Source organism: Chaetodon trifascialis, chromosome 20 (assembly GCF_039877785.1).
Source record: "Chaetodon trifascialis isolate fChaTrf1 chromosome 20, fChaTrf1.hap1, whole genome shotgun sequence".
NCBI lineage: Eukaryota > Metazoa > Chordata > Actinopteri > Chaetodontiformes > Chaetodontidae > Chaetodon > Chaetodon trifascialis.
The window spans coordinates 11,260,281-11,281,926 of record NC_092075.1 but is presented as its reverse complement, the minus strand read 5'-3'; the positions used below and the strand labels follow the sequence as shown (position 1 = coordinate 11,281,926).

At 44.0% G+C, this 21,646-nt stretch overlaps 3 protein-coding genes across 5 annotated transcripts; all 3 read right to left on the bottom strand.

The window, feature by feature from the left end:
- Nucleotides 1-70: 70 nt before the first annotated feature.
- On the bottom strand, nt 71-8,739 carry LOC139348415 (inositol polyphosphate 5-phosphatase K). The gene is made up of 13 exons (XM_070988500.1): nt 8,259-8,739; nt 6,416-7,027; nt 4,697-4,804; nt 4,413-4,521; nt 4,173-4,289; nt 3,559-3,734; nt 3,052-3,163; nt 2,732-2,841; nt 2,422-2,632; nt 2,205-2,342; nt 2,060-2,125; nt 1,871-1,975; nt 71-1,406 (listed from the first exon to the last, which is right to left on the bottom strand). Exons 2-13 carry the CDS (start codon nt 7,021-7,023, stop codon nt 936-938), a joined length of 2,331 nt encoding a protein of 776 aa, XP_070844601.1. The 5' UTR covers nt 7,024-7,027; nt 8,259-8,739; the 3' UTR covers nt 71-935.
- Nucleotides 8,740-9,791: 1,052 nt separating this feature from the next.
- smtna (smoothelin a) lies at nt 9,792-12,956 on the bottom strand. The gene is made up of 8 exons (XM_070989416.1): nt 12,832-12,956; nt 12,097-12,198; nt 11,580-11,655; nt 11,336-11,464; nt 11,210-11,243; nt 10,758-10,875; nt 10,458-10,609; nt 9,792-10,312 (listed from the first exon to the last, which is right to left on the bottom strand). The coding sequence occupies exons 2-8, from the start codon at nt 12,181-12,183 to the stop codon at nt 10,165-10,167; spliced, it is 744 nt and encodes a 247-aa protein (XP_070845517.1). The 5' UTR covers nt 12,184-12,198; nt 12,832-12,956; the 3' UTR covers nt 9,792-10,164.
- Nucleotides 12,957-14,296: 1,340 nt separating this feature from the next.
- Nucleotides 14,297-21,096, bottom strand: slc35e4 (solute carrier family 35 member E4). 3 transcript variants are annotated; one of them, XM_070989572.1, is made up of 3 exons: nt 20,998-21,096; nt 19,307-19,917; nt 14,297-17,431 (listed from the first exon to the last, which is right to left on the bottom strand). In XM_070989572.1, the coding sequence occupies exons 2-3, from the start codon at nt 19,896-19,898 to the stop codon at nt 16,899-16,901; spliced, it is 1,125 nt and encodes a 374-aa protein (XP_070845673.1). In that variant the 5' UTR covers nt 19,899-19,917; nt 20,998-21,096; the 3' UTR covers nt 14,297-16,898. The 3 variants fall into 3 exon arrangements, with proteins under 3 accessions (XP_070845673.1, XP_070845674.1, XP_070845672.1); XM_070989573.1 differs by lacking the exon at nt 20,998-21,096 and adding an exon at nt 20,025-20,189; XM_070989571.1 differs by lacking the exon at nt 20,998-21,096 and having other exon boundaries at nt 19,307-20,189.
- Nucleotides 21,097-21,646: the final 550 nt, after the last annotated feature.

The window sequence follows — 21,646 nt, the reverse complement described above, 5'->3', positions numbered from 1 at the left end:
TTATGTGACTTGAGTCCATGTGTACACGCAATATTGTGTTTGTCCAATAAACGGTATTTTGTTTTTGTTTCCGTTTGTCCTTGTTTTATTTGCACACTCACACAGTTACATGACACTTTTTTTCCTTGAAGCAAAACAAACACATTAGCCCTAACATCCACTCACTGACCTCTATAGAACAGGGGCTGTATTCACAAAGCTGCTAAGAAGAGGAGCATTGATCTAAGATTACTGTTCAAGTCACATGGTCACATGTACATTTCAGATTGACTGAGGTGGTGAAGTGCTCTATCTCTATTCTTGGATATATTAGATTAATTTTTATGAATACAGACCAGGAACTATAGAGTGGAAATTTTAGGCCATACTCTGGTCCAAAATGCACAGATTTAATGTACGTTTTAACACATAGGCCTACACCTCCCCACACACACACACACACACACACACACACACACACACACACACACACACACACACACACACACACACACACACACACGCTGTGAACTATGATACCATCAATACATCTGGTCCAGGGTCCTTATTTTGATTCGTGACTATTTACATGGATCCATATTGCTGTCAATAATAACTGCTCACATCCATCACAGGTTTCCTCTCACTTTGGTTTCACATTCAGTATGTTTGTTTATGTATGATATAGCTTATGAGTCTATAAAAGCACTTGTAATCAGGAGTCTGGACACATCTTTGACTCCGAGATACACATAGTGTATGAGATGATGGTAGATTCAGAAACAGAGAGCTGCAGGCCTACAATGCGGAATGTTTGCAAACTACATTAGGAGTCATTAAATGTGCTGCTTCTACGAGCACAGTGACTTTGGGGGATTAGATCAGACTCTGAATGCATGGATATTGGCATTGTTCTCCTTGTACAGTACTTCCTTTTAACTACTGATGTTATTATTCTATGCTGTGTTTGTCTCTCCTGTCTTTCCTATCTGTTTGAGCCCTGTGGGGCTAACCTGAGCTGGTCTGTGTTCACCCAAGATGGCAGCGATCAGGGCCTCCGGTGCAGTCACCCCACCGCCTGGAGACACAGGGCTGCGGGGACTGAGTGGGCTGATGGTGGGAGACTGCACAATGTCAGGGGAGACCAGTCGCTCCTTCTTCGCAGCAGAGCAGGGTGAGCGGCTGCGAGCCTGGCCTTCTTTGGAGCGAGGACAGAGGCTGAGGCCCTGCAGGGAGGGGAGAGGGTTGGAGGAAAGAGCAGGGACAGCGGGGCTGCGGCTGCGACGGTGACGATGGTGATGTTTGCCGGTTTTAGGGCTCGGGCTGCGGGAGTTTGGAGCCAGCAGAACCAGAGTGCTGTCATCTTCTGAGCTGACGTCTGAGCTGTCAGAGCGACGAGCGGTGGGGCTATGGACTGGAATCTTAATCTGTTTGGGGTGGAAGATTCAAGAGAGGGTAATGTTGTGCTATTGAATTATTATCTGATGCATACATACATGCATATTGCAGACAGTGTAATCTGTAGCAATGTGTCATATTTAATTCAATAATGATATGTTTTGTATATATAATCTGAATCTGCAAAGTAATGAGTCACTATAGCTCTTACTATAGGGAATGATAATGTACATACAATATTTCCCTTTGAGATGTAACAGAATAAAAGTATGAAGTAGCAGAAAAGAAGTACAGAAAGGCCTGCAAATAATGAATGTCATTGCAGCATATTAACGATCATGGATTTTAGATTGCGATGTTCAAGAGTCACACATGAATGTAACTTTTGTGTGTCCGCATACTTTTGACCATATATATATGCGTGTATAACCATTTATGAATATATCATAAGGAGCAATGAGATGGCTCTCTTTTGTCTTGTGACTTTTCTTACCTGAATTGGTGTTGACAGTCCAACAATACTGTTCATATTATTGCTGTAGTAACCCAGAATGTATTCACAGTCATCTCTTGGCAAATCCTCCTCTGAAAACGTCACCTGTGCAGAGAGGAACAGGCAGAAATTAAGCCTGAATTTAGCTGTGGCGCAAAATAAATGTGCGAATTTCAGTATCTGTCACACCTGTGTCGCATGCTCTCCCTTGGCCCATATGTATGCCTGGTAATCCTTGTGATGTCTGAATCCAACCTGCGCAGAAGTAAGAAATGGCATCAAACTCTTACAGTGAGCATCAAAGAACTTATTCTAAACCTTTGAGAAGACTCACCTTGTATATCGCTACCCAGTCCCATGAGCTGCGCTGATAAGTTGATGCAACGGTGAATCTGACTGTGGAATCTGAGACCTTACACCACTCCTTGTTTACCTGCAGCTCCACCAGGGGCGCATCCACCTTGAATGGGAACTAGAAAAAAGAGCACAGAGAGTTAAAGAAAACATAAACATACAGTATATTTGAAGAAATGTGTGAAATATCATCTCACATGCAGCGAAAACACGGCAGAAACAGGCTTGTGGTCACTGATGGTATAGCCCATGTGACTTCGGTACACATGCTGTGTCACTTTAGTCGCCCCACCCAACCACGAGGTCAGGCCCCGCTGCAGTGCTGCATTGTGGGTAGGAACTGGGGAGCCGGTACGACGAAGGCGCCAGAGGATTCGATCCGTCCAGGCAGGTTTCCTCTTCTTAGCACTGACAGAAAAGGAGCAAAAGGGGACAGACAGTCACAGCGGGTCTCACTTTCTAGAAAAGCAGAATGTGCTGGTTTGGGATGGAGAATGTTGGACGAACCTGGTGTCGTATGTATGAGTGCCCACGTCGAACTTATAAGTAGGCGGAAAGTTGAGTGGCCCCTCATTGAAGCCTTCCAGGATGGACTCTGTGTTTTTAGCCATGTTGAGCTGAGTGGACAAATGATGGGAGAAACAGAGCAGGTCACATGTCTGAATGAATTTCATTCACCCTGACAGAAGGTAACAATTGTTCACTTTGTGCTGCAGCGCCCTCTATTGGTTGTGATTCGGAGACAAACAGGTGGCGTGAAGCCTTCCAGAGAAATCTGTCTGTCACTGTGAAGGTGTGAATGGGTTAAAATGCTGAAGCTGCCTCACCTGATCTCGCTCCCACAGAAGAAGCAGCTTATTGCTGTCGATGGCACACTTCACCACGTGGATGTCATAGTCTTCGATACGGAAGTTTAAATCTCCAAACCAAAACACCACACTGGAGACAGAAAAAAAAGACCAAAAAAAGACAATTATGACATTTTAATTCAAAAATGTAGAATTTTATTTTTTCACTTCTAAGAAAAAAATATTACTTGAAACTCAAGATAAATTAAAGACTAAATATCGACACTTCTAAGCTTTATCATGGCCTCCTCACATTTATTTATCAGTGGTGAGCCGCTACTGCAGTTTACAGCTCAGATCAGGTCTGGCACATTTTGGTGCAACAAAAACAAAAACAGAATATTTTCTGAATGGATGTGTGGTATTTGGCGGCTGCTGAGTGATGGTGAGCATCTTATTTATGGGTGCTCCATCTTCAGCTGAATGAATTAAACTCATATGGAAATCATAATTGTAAATCATCAGAACAGAAATGGTGTCACCCACTCGTGGTCCAGTACACCAGTGGCAGTGCCTCCATCAAACTGCTGCTGCTGCAGGATGCTTTCAAAGTCCTCCATCCGCTGCTCCAGGTTCCTCATGTGAGCTGGCAAGTGACAGTTGAGAAAGCACACCGGGTGGCCAAACACTGTCATCCTCGCGCTGACGCCCCCTTTATTCCCCTTATAGTGAGAAAAAAGGGCAAAGAGAGGACAAGGTAAGAAGTGGATCCCTTGCACATAGCTTCTTTAAAATGAAATCTATGTGCTAGTGCTGACATGTTTCAACCATATGTGTATTCAGGGACAAAGTGAGGATGTTTTTCCTGCCCCTGAGTCACAGAACCAGAGAGCCAGACAGCCTGCTGCTGCACTGACCTCAAAGGGAAGGAGACTGCACCAGCAGCAGCCATGGGTGATGCTGACATCAACTCGCACGGGAAGGTCACACACTGACATACGCACCCACGCATGCACGCGCCTGCCGGCAGGAGGGAGCACGCACGCACGCCACCTTTCATCACCTTGCCCCCCTCCCCTAAACCCCACTGACACAAACCCACCACCAATTTTGACATGTGATACATCTCAGAGCAGCGCTCTTCTATGCGCAGCACGTACCCAATATCCCCCAAGTCCTGTGCGTGTGCTCTCTGTCTGCACACCTCGGAGGAACGGAAGGTGACAGAATTTAGAGAAAACCAGCAGCAGCACACCCTGCATACGCTGGGACGCCACCTAAAAGTGAGGATACATGAAAAATAGTGCATCAGCACAGTAAACTAGATTTAATAATTGCAAAAAAAAAAAAAAAAAAAATCTACAGAATGTCTGATGTCAGCAACATCAGATTTAACTGACCAGAACATATCCAAAAGGACTGAGTGTGTCCATGCAAAGCTCACTCCACTGGTCTGAGAAAAGAACATCCTTCAGCCGCTTGTTTATCATGGAGTTGACTTCCTGGAGTCTGTGTGGTGCCAGAAAAGTAGAGAACTGTCATCAACAAGTGAAAATACAGGCATTAATGAAAAGGACAGTGACGGCTAACAGGAGGGGACGGATCAGAATGAACACAGATGACTGAGTGGGCACTCACGGCTGTCTCTCTGGCACTGCTGAGCCTGGTGGAAATACTTGCTTACCCGATGATAAACATGTCAACGCTCCCATCTGAAACATTTGGTCCGAACAGAGAGGTGATGTCATCTGGCGGGACAGCTGATCCCACGTTCCATGTGACGATGTACACCCTGTCAGGGGATAGAAAGAGTGAAAATGCTGCATTAGATTTAAGTACTATATGTACTATAGAGCAAAGGAGGACATAATCTGTGCTGTAATCCTCAGAGAAATACCTCTCATCAGTGTTGCTGTATATAGAAAAAAAGATAAGCACAATTAAGCACCTCTTTGTACCTCGGCGATGACTAAGGTGTGTGTGTGTGTGTGTGTGTGTGTGTGTGTGTGTGTGTGTGTGAGTGTGTGAGTGAGTGAGTGAGTGCTAGAAGAGAGCAAGAGATGGAACTAACTGTCCTTTGAAAGTGAACTGCCAGCTAAGCTGTGTCATTACAGAAACAACAGAAGCAGCTCATTAGGGCTACGACTAACATTTCTTTTTAAATTGATTCATCTGTTAATCATTTTATCAAGAAATAGTGAAAAATACAGCTTCCCAAAGTGAAAGGTGATGCCTTCTAATGTCTTATTTTGTCTGACCAACAACCCAAAACCCAAAGAGATTCAGCTGTTTATCGTAGAGGACAACGGAAAGAAACACATTTTCACATCTGAGAAGATAGAACCTGCAAACTTCTGAAATTTTGGTTGAAATCTGAATCATAATGAGTCAAAATCATTAGATTTTACTAGTTGCTATCTGGATTCACGACATCTGCCATCACATGAAAACTATCGTAGCTACAGATAATGGATATAACATAAAATAACTAAAAAGAGAGAGGAAAACACATTTGGCATTATGGATTACGTTTTCCATGCAAGTGGATATCATACAGGCATGAATAGATACTTTGGATGTGAAGTATATGTGATTTTGTATTTAATGAGCAAAACATGCAAATCCACCAATATGGTCTGTTAGATTGTGATTTTCTCTTTTTTTGGGGTTACGCTAGAGTTGATCATCTGCTCGCTGAAAGACCAGGTCCCTCCCAGCCCAGCATGGAGATATGCATATTTGATTTGACATAGGTTTTATAGGCCAGATGCCCTCAGTGACACAACCGTCCCCATTTATCTGGGCTGGCAATTAGAAATGCACTAGCTTATGCATCCCCAGTGGCTGGGGTTTAGTGTCTTGCCCAAGGACACTTCGAGATTTAGACAGGAGGAGGAGGAGGGTGGGTATCAAGCCGCCGACCCTCCAATCAGCAGACGACCCGCTCTACCTCCTGAGCCACAGCCATTGCATATTTCACATTAGAAAATGATCTACATGGTGAGAAATGTGGGTTTGAGTGTGACGGCAGGACTGGCAGAAGTTGCTGCCACCTGAAGCCGTCTTTCCTGCTTCATATAAACACAGTTCCACAGATTTAAACAGAGATTTTTATAGCCGGCCGATGTTCATGAGCGAGGAGCGCAACAAAAGTGTGCCTGTGGGAAGTCTGCCAACAAAATGTGGCTGTGTCACTCAGAATCAGAAAGCTCTTAGTGAAATTTGCTGCTTTGATTCATGTGACACGGTCTGGCATACATCAGCTCTCATACAGCCACCGACTGCAGGACAGCTTCTGCAGCTGTATTCAGATGTAACAGGGAACAACACTCACAGTGGTGAGAACAGCATCCCTTTAAACCCTGATTTCATAGAAAAGTAAAGCAGTGATTATTTGTCCCACCTGAAGTCGTTGTTCTCTCCTGGCTTCTCGGGCTGCACTTGGCTCTGTGTTGAGCTCCCGGGTGAGGGGGTCCTCTGTGGCTGAGGACAGAGGCTGGGTTTGGGACTGAGGCTAAGGTTGGGGCTCAGGTAAGGCTGGCTGGTGTAAGACTGAGGGCTGTGGGGGCTCTGGGGACTGTGGAGGGAGAAGGAGGACTCTGTTGGGGAATGCGGCAGGACGTTGGCACTCTGAGGTCCTGGGATGCAAACCGGGGTCAAATCTATTTCCTTGGAGGGGTCCACTGAGATTCTGGTCGTCTTTGGAGCAGGTTTAGTTCCAAGAGCAGTCGGTCTTGGACGGCTTATGCTTGCCAGCGTTACTGGAGTGGACCCAGACTTTGGCTGCCCTGACTGCATTTGGTCTGTCAGTTTCACAGGTGCAACTGCAGACTGCATGGGGCTCAATCCAGTCTGTTTCTTGAGCGCCTCTGATGGGCTGATGAGAGCCGGTTCCTGGACTGTGAGCTGTGGAGGTAAACCTGGGCCGGCTCCAATCAACGCACAGGGGCCAGGCTGCACTTTGGGCCCACAAGGCTCAGTGCTGATTTGTTTCTGCTGCGTGCGATCCATCAACCTGGATAATTGCAACAAACAATCTGAGATTAAAAACAAGACAGTGCAGCTTGCAGAGAGCATGAAAGTGACTTGTGCAGTCGTTGCCCTTCACCATGTCTTGAACCTGCCTTCACCGAATCTCATCATCAGTCAATGAGTCTTAGGTAAACAGGTGAAACAACAAAGCATTGAGAGGAAGCTGAGAGAGTGCATCACATTATACTGAGCACCTGTCTACATCATGCTCCCCGAGCGTCACTGATGACGTGATCATGAGAAGGCAACTGGGCTGAGGCAGAGGTAGAACAAGTACTCAGATAAGGTAAAAATATCAATACCACAATGCAGAAATACTGCATTAGTGCATTCAATTGTTTTACTTAAGTAACAGTACATAAGTATTACAACAAATGCTTGAAGGCCCAAAAGAACAAGGACTTATTCTGTATTTAGTACTTTGAATCTGCAAAGTAACCAGTGGCTACAGCTGTCAGATAAATGTAATGGAGGGAAAAGTATAATACTACAGTATAAGTACATCAAAATCGCACATAAGTACAGTACTTGAGTGAACGTACTTCGTTTTTCTCCCCCAGTGTGCTGAGGAACTATACCTCTGTCCTGGATTACATCCTTGTTGCCTAGCAACATTAATTAGCCCCCGACCCTTTTCCAAAGCCAGTGACAGAACGATTGCTGATCATTATGGGATAGAATCACAGAGTAAAGCGCTTTCCCTTGCTTAAGAAACTGAACTCTGGTCAGTCAGGGGAGCGCATGAGACGGGACACAGCTGCAGATAATGGAGCACTTCAGACAATGTCAACAGACACTGTAGGTCACAAAGAAGAGGATGTGATAGGAGGACAAGGGCCTCCCACCATTTTGTTGATGCGCCCTCCCACACAGATATTATACACCTGTTAAATCATTCATGATATGTAAATTAGGATCTCTTTCATGTGGCCACAGTGGTAACCTGCAGAACAGAGCTGTGGGTGATGTGATCAGACAGGTCTGTGCTGAATTCACTTTAAAAAGTCAAAACTTTCACAGCTGAAATAGCACAGAACAAACGGGCCCTTTTCCATCTTTCATAGTCCGTGAGCCAGCAAGTCTGAATGACAGCTCCAGCACCCAGAAAGGTACGAGCCTGAAAAACAGCACCGAGCACAATTTTCCATCAAACATCAACACAAACACGCAGCTGCAGCGTCCGCTCACACAGCTCGTGAAACCATCTGTCTTACCTTTCATGCGTTTTTATTTATTTTTTTTATTTCCAAGGTGAACCGTAAAGGTGATCGCTCAGATTCTCAGAGGGGGAGAGCATCAGTCTCACATTATGTCTCGCACGCCGATCAACGCGGCAGGACGAGAGCACGATCGATGTTTGGTCCGGAGACAGAGCGACGGAGTCAGCCTGCAGGACGGATGCGACCCGTCGTTACCGCGGACAGCGGACGTCTCCGTCGCGGTGCAGACCGCGCCGCAGGGCTGTCAGGACAGGCGGCGGTCACGCTTGATGTGTCCGGACTCCTGCATGTTGATGTGTGTACTGTAATACAGCAGCTGATTATTCCTCATCCTACTTATCGCTGCGCAGCGCAGTTGGCCGGAGCAGCTGTGCACTTTTCGGTCATCATCCCGCCTGCACCTCCTGCACACCGGCCGCGCACCGACCCATCACGCGCCTCTCGGTGCACCTCTCTCTCTCTCTGAGTGCACTCTGGGTAAAACACACGGGCACCTGAGGGGGCGGGCAGAGCAGGGAAAGCAAAACACAAATCAGCTGCCAAAGTGCAGCCGGCCAGAAATAATTGAACATCTGTCCGATCAGTGACGCATTAATCTGGCATTAGTGCGTCACTGATTGTCACAGAATTGATCATCACGCCAAAGCCACCTATTTACAGCTGGGTCGCAGCTGGACACCCTCACAATTTAGTGCGGCAATGAAAGAAACGCTGCAATTAAAACTACTTCTGTTCTTGTAGCTTCTTGAGCTCAAATTTTGTGGAGACTATCAAAAACGTGTTAATTCCACGTGGGTATCTTTGAGGCCCCATGTTTGTGGTCCTTCACTATTAAGGTGAGATTTTCCTAATACTGTCCTGATATAGCCTCAATACAACTGTTATGTGATCGTCTTCAACAAAATATACGCTACATATGTTCCCATAAAAATATCCTATGATGATGATTAATAGTAGCTTTAGTTCTGTAGTGCCTACCTGTGTAAAGAACATGAATTATTCAGCAGGTGAGCTTTTCAGTGTGTCAGTATTCCCATTAGAAAAACTGGTGCAATTCAGGGCTTTTTAACTTTTTTTTTTTTTTAATCAAAATAGTTGGCAATTAATTTAATAGTTGACAACTAATCGATTAATCTTGCAGCTCTAGTGTAAAAAACCTCAGTGTTAAAGGAGTATTCCAGCTATTTAGCATGGCCCTTCCATAAAATCGGGGCCCTCACAAGAGGCAAATGATAAAAGCAGAGGTTTAAAAACGTTTACAATTTACCCTTCCTGTCAGTAAATGCCCTGTGTACACGTGCATTTATAATGCCTGCTTTCTGTTATAAATTCATTGCATTTGATATTATGCAGCCTGAGTATCTGCTGCCCCTTTAACTGTATATATCCCACATGCACACAACATAAGTCTAAACAGTTTATAACAAAGTGCCGGACAAACAGTGACTTACAGTTAGAGAACAACAGCTTGTATAACAGAATGGATTTTTATTAAATGTGTCCTGAATACTCACACACTCAGGCCCTCAACAGCATCGTCATAAAATTTGTTCCCAGATTCTCTATGGATCTGACTGGGATTAATGCAGATGTGTAATCTCAGTGGAATGTACTGATCCTACGCGCCAGCTGTCCACTGAGAGCACACAGACACCCATAAGTCCCTGCTAATACACAAACCAATACAAGTGCTACACATTGTGCATTAACATTCACATGATGCATCAGCCAGACACATCAAATACTTAATCCTCTGCCTCAAAGTAACTCCACAATCACGGACAAAAATGTTAATATTCAGCTCAAAAAGGTGCCTAATATTATCTTTCTGTTGTCAGCTCATGCGCATGTGTGTGTATTACATGTAAAAACTGAAATCACAGCTGATCATGAAAAGTGTCTACGGTCGTTTTTTGGTTTTGACCAGGCCTTTCTCCACCAGAGAGCGGTAGAACTCCTGGATGTATGTGTACACACACTTCCAGTCGGGCTCTTTCATCCGGACTAAGTCGTCAGCGTCCAGCAGAGGGGGGCAGCCTGCCAGCCTCCTGCAGACAGAGACCGAGAGTCAATGGCACAACACTTGACACAAACAATGACACAGAACAGTAAAGTCACTTTGTTCTCATCTGCCGCTGGAGCTTGTTCCAGACAAGGTACATCTGCCTCTTCATAAAAGGAATGAGAGCTCACTCTGCGGTGCTGAAAGCCAGCTGGAAGTTCTCCCTGGGCTTGTTGGGGTTGAGGATGGAGTACTCAAAGGCGTCAGGGAAGAACCTGTGCACCAAGGCGCAGAAGGCTATGCCATCTTTCCAGCTTGAGGAGAAGTTCTGGATATCCACCCCCTGTTTGAGAGCAGAGGGGAATCAGTTTGAAAGAAATAGCAACAGAGAATGAGACATAAAGGGCAGAGCTATGTATATATATATATATATATATAGCTCCACAGGGCAATAATTCACTCTCAGGCAAAGAGAGTCAGGGCATATTTACCTCATATGGCTCTGTTTTGGCCCTGCACCAGTCCAGAAGCATCTGTTTGACATTTTTAGCGTTGGGTGCTGCAGCAGGAGGACATTTCTGGGCTGAGGCTACAGCAGGGCTGACCTGGCTGAGGTGAAGGAGACACACGCATCATGTACAGAAAGTTTGATTTACATCATCTTCTAATTGGGCAGATCATTTGAATAAGAAAATACTTGTATTTTTCTTTTTGGGTGGACAGGATTACTAAGCATGCAAGAAATCTTAGAAACTCCTTAGAAATGAACACACTGATGCTGACAGGCTTCAGTAATGGCATCACATGGAGAGTTCCCAAACTTTCTATGGAGCTACGCAGGCATGTCAGGCATGAAATGAATGCTTTACTTTGTTGTTTTTTAATCCCACTTTGTATCGTGCATGAGCCCAAACATGCAAAACTGACCATAAAGTCAACTCACCTGCCTGCTGATGGAGAGGGCTGACCCGGTGGTTCTAATGAGATACAGATACATTATCAAGAAGGTCACATAATTTGAATAGAATAAAATATCACAGGGTGTCAGGGAGCAGCTGTAAAGACCTACTGTTTGCTGGTGGCTGCTGGTTCATGGATGCTCTGCCTATGCTAACAGCTCCGCCCGTTGTTCCTCCTATGCTCAGGCCCTGCTGTCTCAAGTCCTGCTGCCTGGACCCTCGCTCCTGATCCCGTTTATCTGATGAGAGACGGTGGGGAATTTAGAAAGCAAGCAAAGCAGGAGGGGAATACTGGAGACATTATTATGATAACTTATGGATGACTCTTGCATGGGAGCGAGGATCAGATTTTACCTCTCTTTTTCTTGAGCAGGTCCCGTAATGCAGCACGAATCATCCGTCTCTCTTCAAAATCTGCTGCATTGTCCAGCTAAAGAGTAAAACCACCGGTTAAAGAAGTGAGAGATTGAAAAAGAAACAGCTCTGGACAGCTTTGAAGAGATCTCTTGAAATGACTGAACATTTAGACAACACAGGACAGCAACAAAGTAAGTTAGTAAGAGAGCCGTTACTGCTTTCCTTTAACTGAGACACGACTTATTCCTTCCATGCATATGTAAGCAAGTGAAAATGAAGCCCTGTGACTTGCATTACCGGGTTAAAGGTCACCTAATTTTCAAAAATAAGACGTGAGACAGTGATGACAGAAAACCTTCAGCACAGCAAATATAAAAGGTTGATTTTGAATTAATCATTGCAGAAGAAGAAGAATTGAATTCCCTCCATGTTCTTACAACACTGTTTGATGACATTGGATGATGAGGTCAGCTGACTTCCAGCGCTTACTGAAAGCCACAAATCACTGGCTCACCATCTTGTTGAGAACCTCTTCATCCTCAATAGCAGCCAGTTCTTCGCTGGTCAGCGATGCTGATCCAACATCAGTTTTTGATTCCATGTCTGAGGTGGAAATCTGCTGGACGATCCAAAAGCACAGCACGAGTGACGCAGAGTAAAAGATCCTTGCATTTCTTCAGAATATTGAACATGATGAGAACTTCAAGACAGCAAGTAAACACACTTGGTATTGTGAGGCAGATGTTTGAATGGGAGGCCGTCAGGTTTCTCACAGGGCCTGAACAATCAGAATTTTATTATTAACATAACATTTGAAATGTTTGAATTATTTAGACAGAGCGGATACTTCTCACCGTCCACTCTAAACACTGTGCAAATGTCACAAAAAGAGCACAAACCACATCGCAGTAAATCAAATATAAACAGCTAACATGAGTCTTAACAGACACAAACACAGCAGCCACGCGAAGAAATGTTTGTCTTACTGAAGCACCCGTCAGTGTATCTCAGCAACTGGCTGAGTGCAGCAGAGAAGGGGCAAAAACACGTACAAATATAGTAATGTAGTGCAATGAGTCCATTACTGAAAGAATCTGATAACAGCTGAAAACTATGCGCTCAGGCACAGGGTAAAAGGAGTCGCAGTAAAACCCGATGGCACCAGACGGAGAGAATAAAGGCAGAAAAATGTGACAAACGTGACATTGAGAATAGTGATTGGAGGCTGTTGACGTGTAGTTTCTCTCACCTGTTGTCAGGATGCAACCTTGAGTCTAGTGGCAGTCTGTGGGTTTCTCAGAAGTTTTCAGGGCTCCCCTCTCTCCTCCTCGGTCCTCCTTCAGACTTGTCTCGGGGGCTGTGAGAACTCAGCCTTGACATCACACCTCACGCCGCAGCGCTTCATAAGGATGCATGTTTGGAGAGCGAGCGGAGGTTGCTTACATTAACCACCCAAGATGGGAAGAAGGAGGAGGAGGATGAGGATGAGGAGGAGGGAGAAGTCACCCTCAGCAGAGTCTCTCCTCCTCTAGTCATTGCATCCTGCATGATGTCATGTGAAACTTCAAGGGGGCACTCCCTCAGCCAAGCTATTTTTTTTTTCTTTTTTTTCCACAGTTTTCACTTGGTTGTGTTTCATTTGGACCGTGTAATCTTTTCAGTGGAAAACAAAGAGTTAACAAGGGCAAAAAAGTGAGGAGCGCTGCCTTATTCAGGCAAAAGGCTGACCAGTAGCAGCGTGTTTACAGAAGCAGAGGAATCTCTGCAGGACAGGACAGAGCGTGCACACACACACACAGAGACACACATCTGGAAGAAAACAACATCAGCAAAACGTCCTCTTCAACTTCAGCAGTGTTTAAAAGTTAAGGCAGATTTACAGAGCGATCTAGTCAATCAGAAAAGCAGACAAATTGCTCCACCAAGTGGTGAACACTCACAACTCCTTCGATCTCACACTGTCTGGTAACATGCCAGAGCACTTTTTCACATCATACTAACAATGCTTCATTTCTATTCAAGTGTTCCAGTAAGCCATGGCTGTGTGACTGAGAGCCCGCATGAACAATACCAGGACCCTGAAACTGAACTGCTAAATGGAGTGCAGCCATCTTTAATGTCATGTCAAAAAAAAGGCATATCCCCTTTTATCCCTGCAAATGTACTGCTGAAACAATGGCTGAGTTAATTGAGCAGTAAATTGACAGAAATTGTGAATAATTGAGAATTTGTTCAAGTCACGATTCAGATTTAGTCAAGATTTCAGATCTGCTGATTTACTTAACTTCAACTGTAGCATGTTTTTGTTTGGTGCTGTTGGTCAGATAAAACAGAATTTTAAGGACTTCACTTCGAGCTCTGGGATGTTTCAGTGGGCCTTTTAAATGCTTTATTATCACAACCGACAGATTAATCGATAATGAAAAGTCAATGGCTGCAGGCCTGAAGGCAGCTTTATCTGTAACCTATTCATCCTTTCAATGTGTTATATGTTCCTGAATGTTACTGAATTGTTTCACATGAAAACAGTAAATTGTGAACAAAGGTGAAATAGCCTTCTATAGCATCTAAAATACAGCAAACATGTTTTTACACATCACACATTTTATCATAAGATCAAAATATGTTGAGTGAAAAAAACCTGCCTGACAGCACGGTCAGGTTATCTGAAAAATAAAAAGCTGGAATCATCTCAAAGCACTCTCACTCAGGAATGAGGTGGTTGGTTTCGCTATTGTTTATTGTACCAGTCCATGTATTTTCAATTCAAGCAATTTGCAGATCACGTTTACATGAATCGCCCGCAGGTTTGCCCCTCACCAGAAGCACCTGTGGCTGCAGTCAGCATTCAAAGTATTACCAAAACTTTGACAAAATGACAAATCAAATCACTCCTTTCTCATCTACACAATGTCCAAATAAGGCATGAGGCAAACGTTTCATTCTTAAACCAGTATAGTTTAAACCAGCCATATATGACTATAAAATACATAAATATTATAAAATAACTATTTACACGCAACTAGCTTTGCAAACAATCAAAACCAGTATGTACACAGGAACCGCAGGCTTTGAGGGTAGCGTCTTCGTACCTCGTCAGTGCAACAGGTGCTTTGCTCAAACTCGACTAAAAACAATCAACTCAACATGATCTCCATGAGAACAAGCAGCCAAAACCGTCAAACTTCCACAAGTCTGTGATGGTTTAACAAGATTATAAAACTAAAAAAATGACAGCTGACGATGCTCTGATCATTGATCGATATCAGATTTAAGATATGTTCTCTACTGGACACAGTAAAATCCATCATTCGCATGCTGCAGTTTTATTGTGGCTGCTGAAAAGCTGCTTGATCTCAGTCCACTAGTTAATAATCAATGAAGACAAGGGCATTAACAAGTCCTATTTAACAGCTGAGGTATTCAGTCATGTAAAACCAGTGAAGTGATATGCTGTACATAATATTTTACCCTGTAACTGAAGATCACTCGCAATACTGTTTATCATTTTCAAAAACAAAACAAACAAAGCCATTATCAAACTATCAAAATAAAACCATTTCCTATCTATCTTGGACTATTTTTTAACTGACTGGAGTTTTAGGATCTTAGATTCATGACATGAATCTCAAGGACAATGTAATTTTACAAATGGCACCCTTGAAATATTATCAGCAATACATCAAGGAACATCCTTCACCACACAACCCTGCCTGAAGTTATTCTTATGGCGAAACATGCAGAAAATGTGGCAGGGGTCATGGAACCATCTTTGACGTATGGCATTGCTGTTTGTAATCTTGTGAGAGCTAAAACTGGATGTGAGTGTGTCTGGTCAGGGACAGAACCAGTACTACCACACAGTGGGATCAAAAAAAGCTTTCGAGGGAAACATTTGGCATATTACACATGTAGCAGGAAGTGCACGATAACAGACATGCCCAATCATTTCTGTTTTCAGGAGCAGCGGTCTTCTGCCTGTATATCTGACAGGAGAGACCGTCTAATTTTACATGTACGCATGTGCAGGACACTTGAGGACAAAAATGTACAGCATTACAAAGCCAGAGCAGGCTATGGACATTCAAAAAAATAAATATTTTCTTCCATGTAAATATTAAAAAGGGGAATAAAATATGTTTAGTCACAAAATAAAATCATGTCAATAAAACGCTCTTCAAATACTGAGAGAAAACATTACGCCGTCCAGCAGAGGTCAGTTTTTCAAAATGTGCTGCTAACTAACTCTTTAAAAATGTCACCCACAAAAAGGGAAAAATGAAGCCTAACAGATGACATGGGTTAGGATTTAAGAAACAACCTTAAGAGTACAGCACAGTCTTCTTTTTCATCATCTCCTCCACAGGGAAATAGACAGCTAATGCCGAGTGACACTCCTTAGAGAACTTGTGAACCTAATTATTGAGGAACGCTGCAGCGAGTGCACTGTTGTAAAGGATGGAAATAATTGGACTAACTCTACAGAGAACGTCCTCTCAAGCTGGTATGAGAAAAAAAACTAGGCCTTGAGTGGGAAGCCACACTGATGTTCATAAGGGGATGGACAAAACACAGACCCCAGGCCTCTTATTAAAAATGTGCTTCAGTAGAGGAAAAGAGGCGTCTCATTGCACACAATTGTTGGCTTTGTCCATCACTGTAACTTCTGCCTCAACACAAAGGTTTTTGCATCCTTATTTAACAAGCTTCACAAAAAAAAGCTGCCAAAAACCCAGTCCCTTACCATGACAGGACCAGGTAAATGTCAGGTAACAGTACTATTTAAGTATATTTTTAAAACAAATTGTGCCCGTTCAGATTTGAGGCGGAGTGCTCTTTAAGCCTGCCAGCCTCACTGTCACATGAGGCTTTCTGCAGCCTGCAGCATCCACACCAGCCACCCAAAACATCGATTAGAGCCCTCTGTCAGTGAGAATATTTTCACAGTGGAGTAGTATGAGTGACAGTGTGAATACCTCATGAGGTATTAAACAGTTTAGTGTGCTCATGCATGCATATACCAATATAGGTTATGTATGAGTGATCTACAGATGAAGGAGAGAATCTAAATCATCACTGTGATAAATAAAGGCAACCTTTTCCTCTCTGCCAACTCTAGTTCTGTGTGACAAATAAATTGGCACAGTGAGGAAGTTAAAATAAAAAAAAAAAGATCTGTCACATCATCAGTGAGGATGGCCTTATAAGGTCACACTCCTTCTGTTGCTCTTGACCCCTTAAAGACACAAAGGGTACAGAACTCACTGTTTATCATTTCATCCTTCAGTACTTTATTCTCTCCTTCATCCTTTCAGTTCAGTCTATCTTGTCCTCCTGTTTTCTGTCCGGTCTCTGCTGATGATATGTTGGTTCAGATGCACAAGCTTTGTCAAAGTCCTCTCCATCTGCAGTGTGCAAATCCACCTGTCCGGACTTCTTAGCTTTGGCCTTGCGTGCATCCAGGTAGCTGACGATAAACTCCGAGTTCTGATAAATAAGCATGCCGGACAATGTCAGCACCGCGCCGGCACAGCTGAGGGTGGACAGCTCGCTGCCGAAAAGCAGCTGAGATAACAGCAGGTTCCCCACCACACTCAGGTTGCCGAGAATATGCAGAGTGACGGCGGAGGTGAGTGTGATGACGCAGCAGCTGGCCAAGTTGTACATGACTGAGCCCAGGCAGCTGAGCAAGATAAAGACCCACAGGTGGCGGTCGTAATGCAGCGGCGACTCCAGCAGAGCCCAGTTTTCTAAGGCCAGAGCCGCCACAGCCAAGATGCAGAAGCTAGGAATGGACATCAAGTAGAGCAAGAACACAGAGTTGATTTTCTCCTCCTGAAGTAAGATGCCTGAGTGAACAGAGAAACATGTGCAGTTATGACATATGTAATCCCTATGACAGTATTTGTTGATGCACAGTGTCAAATCTAAGTCAAGGTTTTGACTGGAAAACAGTGTGTCAAAGAAAAGCAAACAGGGAAACTGTAAAAACAAACAAGTGAGAAACGATGAAAATACCTTGCTAAAACCTGATTTTCTCTACATGAACTAAAATACCATATAACACGTAAGCAGGAAACCTGAGAGATACTGCACAAATAGGCATCCTCGAGTTTAGTGAACTGTTACGACGACATAACAGAAGGATTCTTTTTTCATAGTCAAAATAACAAAACACAGAATCAACTTTTTCACTGATCAGCTCATTCAATAGTTTTTTCTGAGCTTTGAAGCTTTCTTTTGCAAAAACTTGCACAACTCATAAAACTTGTTTGTGATTATGCCTTGATGTCTGGACACGCAAACCAAAACACATCTCTGAAACCTCTTGATGACAGACTTCATTTTATTGAATACAGGTCCAAACCTGTGAAAATACCTTGACTCTGGGCCTTTAAACAAGACGACACAGGCTACCAAAAGCCTGTCTGAGAAAAGTTAACTTAAAAGGGAAACCGTTTCAACAACAAGTGAGAGAGGATGAAAATAGCTCGCTGAAACTTGATACAGCATCATCCAGCTCGTTTGGCACCTTGGGATGGACTCAAAGTTTCAGTCATGATTAAAATTAAACCTAATGTGCAGTAGCTTCAATCTGTTGGACCTTGTTTACAAAGTGAGTGCCATATGTAAAAGCAGGATTTTTTTTTTTTTGTATTTACCCTTATTCAACAGAGTAAACAGGCAACATCTGCACTCATGCACTGCTGACACACTGAGTGGCTATACTGGATTTTTTGAGGGAATTTGGGGATTAAAATTATGAGCCTCTAGTCACAATCCTGCATCTGTAACTGTGAGGCACCCCTCTGCTCTGCCAGGTACCAAATATGTAGCATTAACATCCTCATGAGCATAACTGGATTTCTACTTTAGTGTTACGCAACAATTAAATACAGGGCCTCAACATATTTTTAGAAACTCATTAACTTCTCTTTCTCTGACAACTACGATGTTGTGGAGACTAATGGTGTTAGAGAGCCTAATCCAGTGCACACAAAAACCAACTCTTAAAGAATTCCTTCCATAAAATGTTTCCCTGAGAGGACAGAAGATAAATGAGTCCATTGGATAAAGGGAGCGAAGGCAAAACTCAGACCATGAGATTTGCATTAGACCATGTGACATTAGTTCAACAGATGAATCTGTCTCATTACCAGTACATGTTCACTTAAACTGTAGCCATACATTCAGTCTCAAAATGGGTGTTTTTCTACTGAAAGTCTCTTTGTTTATATCCCCTAAGTTTCAATATTGTATTGTATTCCAGGCCACCCTGTTTTTTTTCTAATTATGAAACAGTCTTTTCAGAAAACAAAAATATGAGCAGCAAATAAGAGAAACTTCAGGCTTTCTGAACTTTTCCAATCCACAGATCATCATGTAGCCAGGATGTGTGGAAACCTTGGCCATTCTAACTCATATACACGTATTGATGTTTGTATCGTGTTTCCTCAGAAACCAAAAATGTGCCACTGTAACATTCCACCTTAATGTGCGGGTGTGTTACCATACTGAGAAGTGAATCACTAAATAGTTCCAGACCCGCAGACTGCTGCCGAGTCTGAAGGAAGACACTAAAATAACCTCTTATGTCTGTGTCATGAGATGAATTTTCCAGTATCTAACTCACAAATGTTACTTTCTATAGTGACAACAAAAACAAAACAAACATCAACAGTCTGAGGTGGGAAGCAGGACAGGAAACACTGACGTGTACTTACTCTGCTGAATGGACTTGACACCCCTCAACATGGTCGCTGCAAACACAAAGAAGCAGCCAGTCTGATCAAACTGGACCTCTCCCATGATGCTGAAGGAAGCTCCCAGGCAGATGGGCATCATGGCTGTGTATTTGAGGATGTGATGCTGCTTGCCCAGGATCAGCGTGGAGATTGCCAGAGTAAAGAGTGGCGTGGTGGTATAGATCATTTGTGCAAATGACAGCTGGACATAGTTCAGACCCATGTTCCCAAAGGCGATGCTGGCACAAAACGTCAGACTCAACAGGAACACCTTACATTTTGCACTGGGGGTCAGGTCCTGCTCCCCAGCTCCTCTGTGGCGGATCACCTGCAGTTTGATCAGCCCGTAGTCCACCACTATGGCTGTCAACATGTGCAGCGCTGACAGCAGCAGAGGGTACCTGAAGTTGTAAACGGCAAATATCCATTTGTTGAGGCTGGAGATGGTGGTTCCTGTCACCAGCCAGACAATAACAGCAGACAGCAGATGGAGCATCTCTGCGGGTGGCCTCCTCCTGCCTCTGTCTTGCAGAGTCGCCTCGCATTTTGAGAAGCCATCGGCGCTGATCATGTTCGTATCATTGTCCTCTCTAAAAGGAAAACACATGTTGAGTCCTTGCCTCTCATTTCCAGTAGCAATATATAATCAAACCGGCCAGCTTTGGGGCAAACCCGCAAGCTAAATAGCGAAAATAACCCGTGACACGGCAGTTCTTTCTCCTCTGCAGTGTGTGCGAGTCTTTGTTGTTCGGTAAACCTGCATTTTTCTGCACCGCCTACAGACACGTGTTTCTATTTTGCATGACGGGGTTGGTTGTATAACTTAGCCTACCCTGCGCAGGCAAAATGACACACGCTAAACCAGGAAGGCAGGCAGACGGGAGGAATGACGAGAGGTGTGAGCTGTTCAGGGAGGGCTGGGAAACAGTGTGCGCCTTCTCCACGACGGGGACCAAGGGGATTGGTTATTATCCTGACGTGCAGCAAAAGGTTCAGCGTGATGCACCAAAACCCCCAGTGGAGTAGTAAACATGGGGCATACTGGATGCGCCTGTAACTAAATCAAATTCATAACAGACAGCGCAGCAGTAGCAGCTCACATGAGTTATGATTTTTTCCTCCTCACGTTGGCTTTAAATAGATGCTTACTTCATGCCAGAGGAGATCTTGTGATTCACTTTCCGTGCACTGGAGCAGAGGGAAACCCTGACAACTCTCACTGTTGTTCCCAAACACGAACTGGCTTGTTACACCGCATACCACGTAGCGTTAGCAAGTCAGACAGCGGTTTTCAGTCATGATGTTGTGCCGCTTGTGTCGAACAGCTGTGCGGCTCGGTAACCGCCAACACAAGAGTACAACTGCCCCCTTTGTCTGACAAAATAAAAGGGTAAGGTGGGTTGAGCTAGCTGACCTCTGCTGTGCACTGAGCTGTCACTTGACACCAAAACCGCTGAACGTCTCTCGGTTTGTGCTGTCATGCTAACGTTAGCTAGCAACCCTCAGCGTAACTGAGGAGCCAGCGCTCGTTAGCTAACGTTAGGTTGTTAGCTACAAAACAACCGTTACTCCCGGCTCGCGGCGGTGGTAGCATCCATTCACACTGTGAACTTCAACCACACCGCGACTACACTCAATGACAATTTCTCATAGTTGTAATTTTTTTTTACCTTTTTATCCGACGAGTACCTTGAGAGTAGTGACAGCATCCCCAAAATCTTCGCCAGTCGCTCGAGCTGTCAGCCAAGCCGTGGCTGCGAACGCGCTTCAGTGTTATTGGTTGGTTGATTTAAAGGGCAATGCCACTAATTTATAGGCGTCGTCAGTGCGTGGTGCACGCTGAACGAAAGCGCTCCTGTGCGGATTTGGAGACGCTGCAGACTCACATGCTCACAAACCCTCCAATGGAAATGATGAATTGCGTTCTTGTCATCCTGTGAGGTGTTCAGGATGAGTCAGGAAGCCTATACGCGGGTTTAATTCGAAAGATACAAATAATTACCTAAAGCCAAACAAAGAACAGAGAGTAAACCAATCAAATTGGAGACATCAGTAGTATCACTATCCTGTATAAATCAATGCTCCTGATAAATGAAGATGGGATTTGTTAATCATGCTGTTTCTGGTTATGGAATAAAGTTAATTGAAATAACCACCATTCAAATTGTGACAGGGTTTATGTATGGATGGACAGTTGAGTTCAGGTGGAAGTATAAATCATCACAAGTGCATGAGGAAATGCTGAGGGTTTACCTCCTCTGAGCTTATAAACACCACAGTGGCGAAGAAATCAAACAAGATGAACTAAATCACGATTTT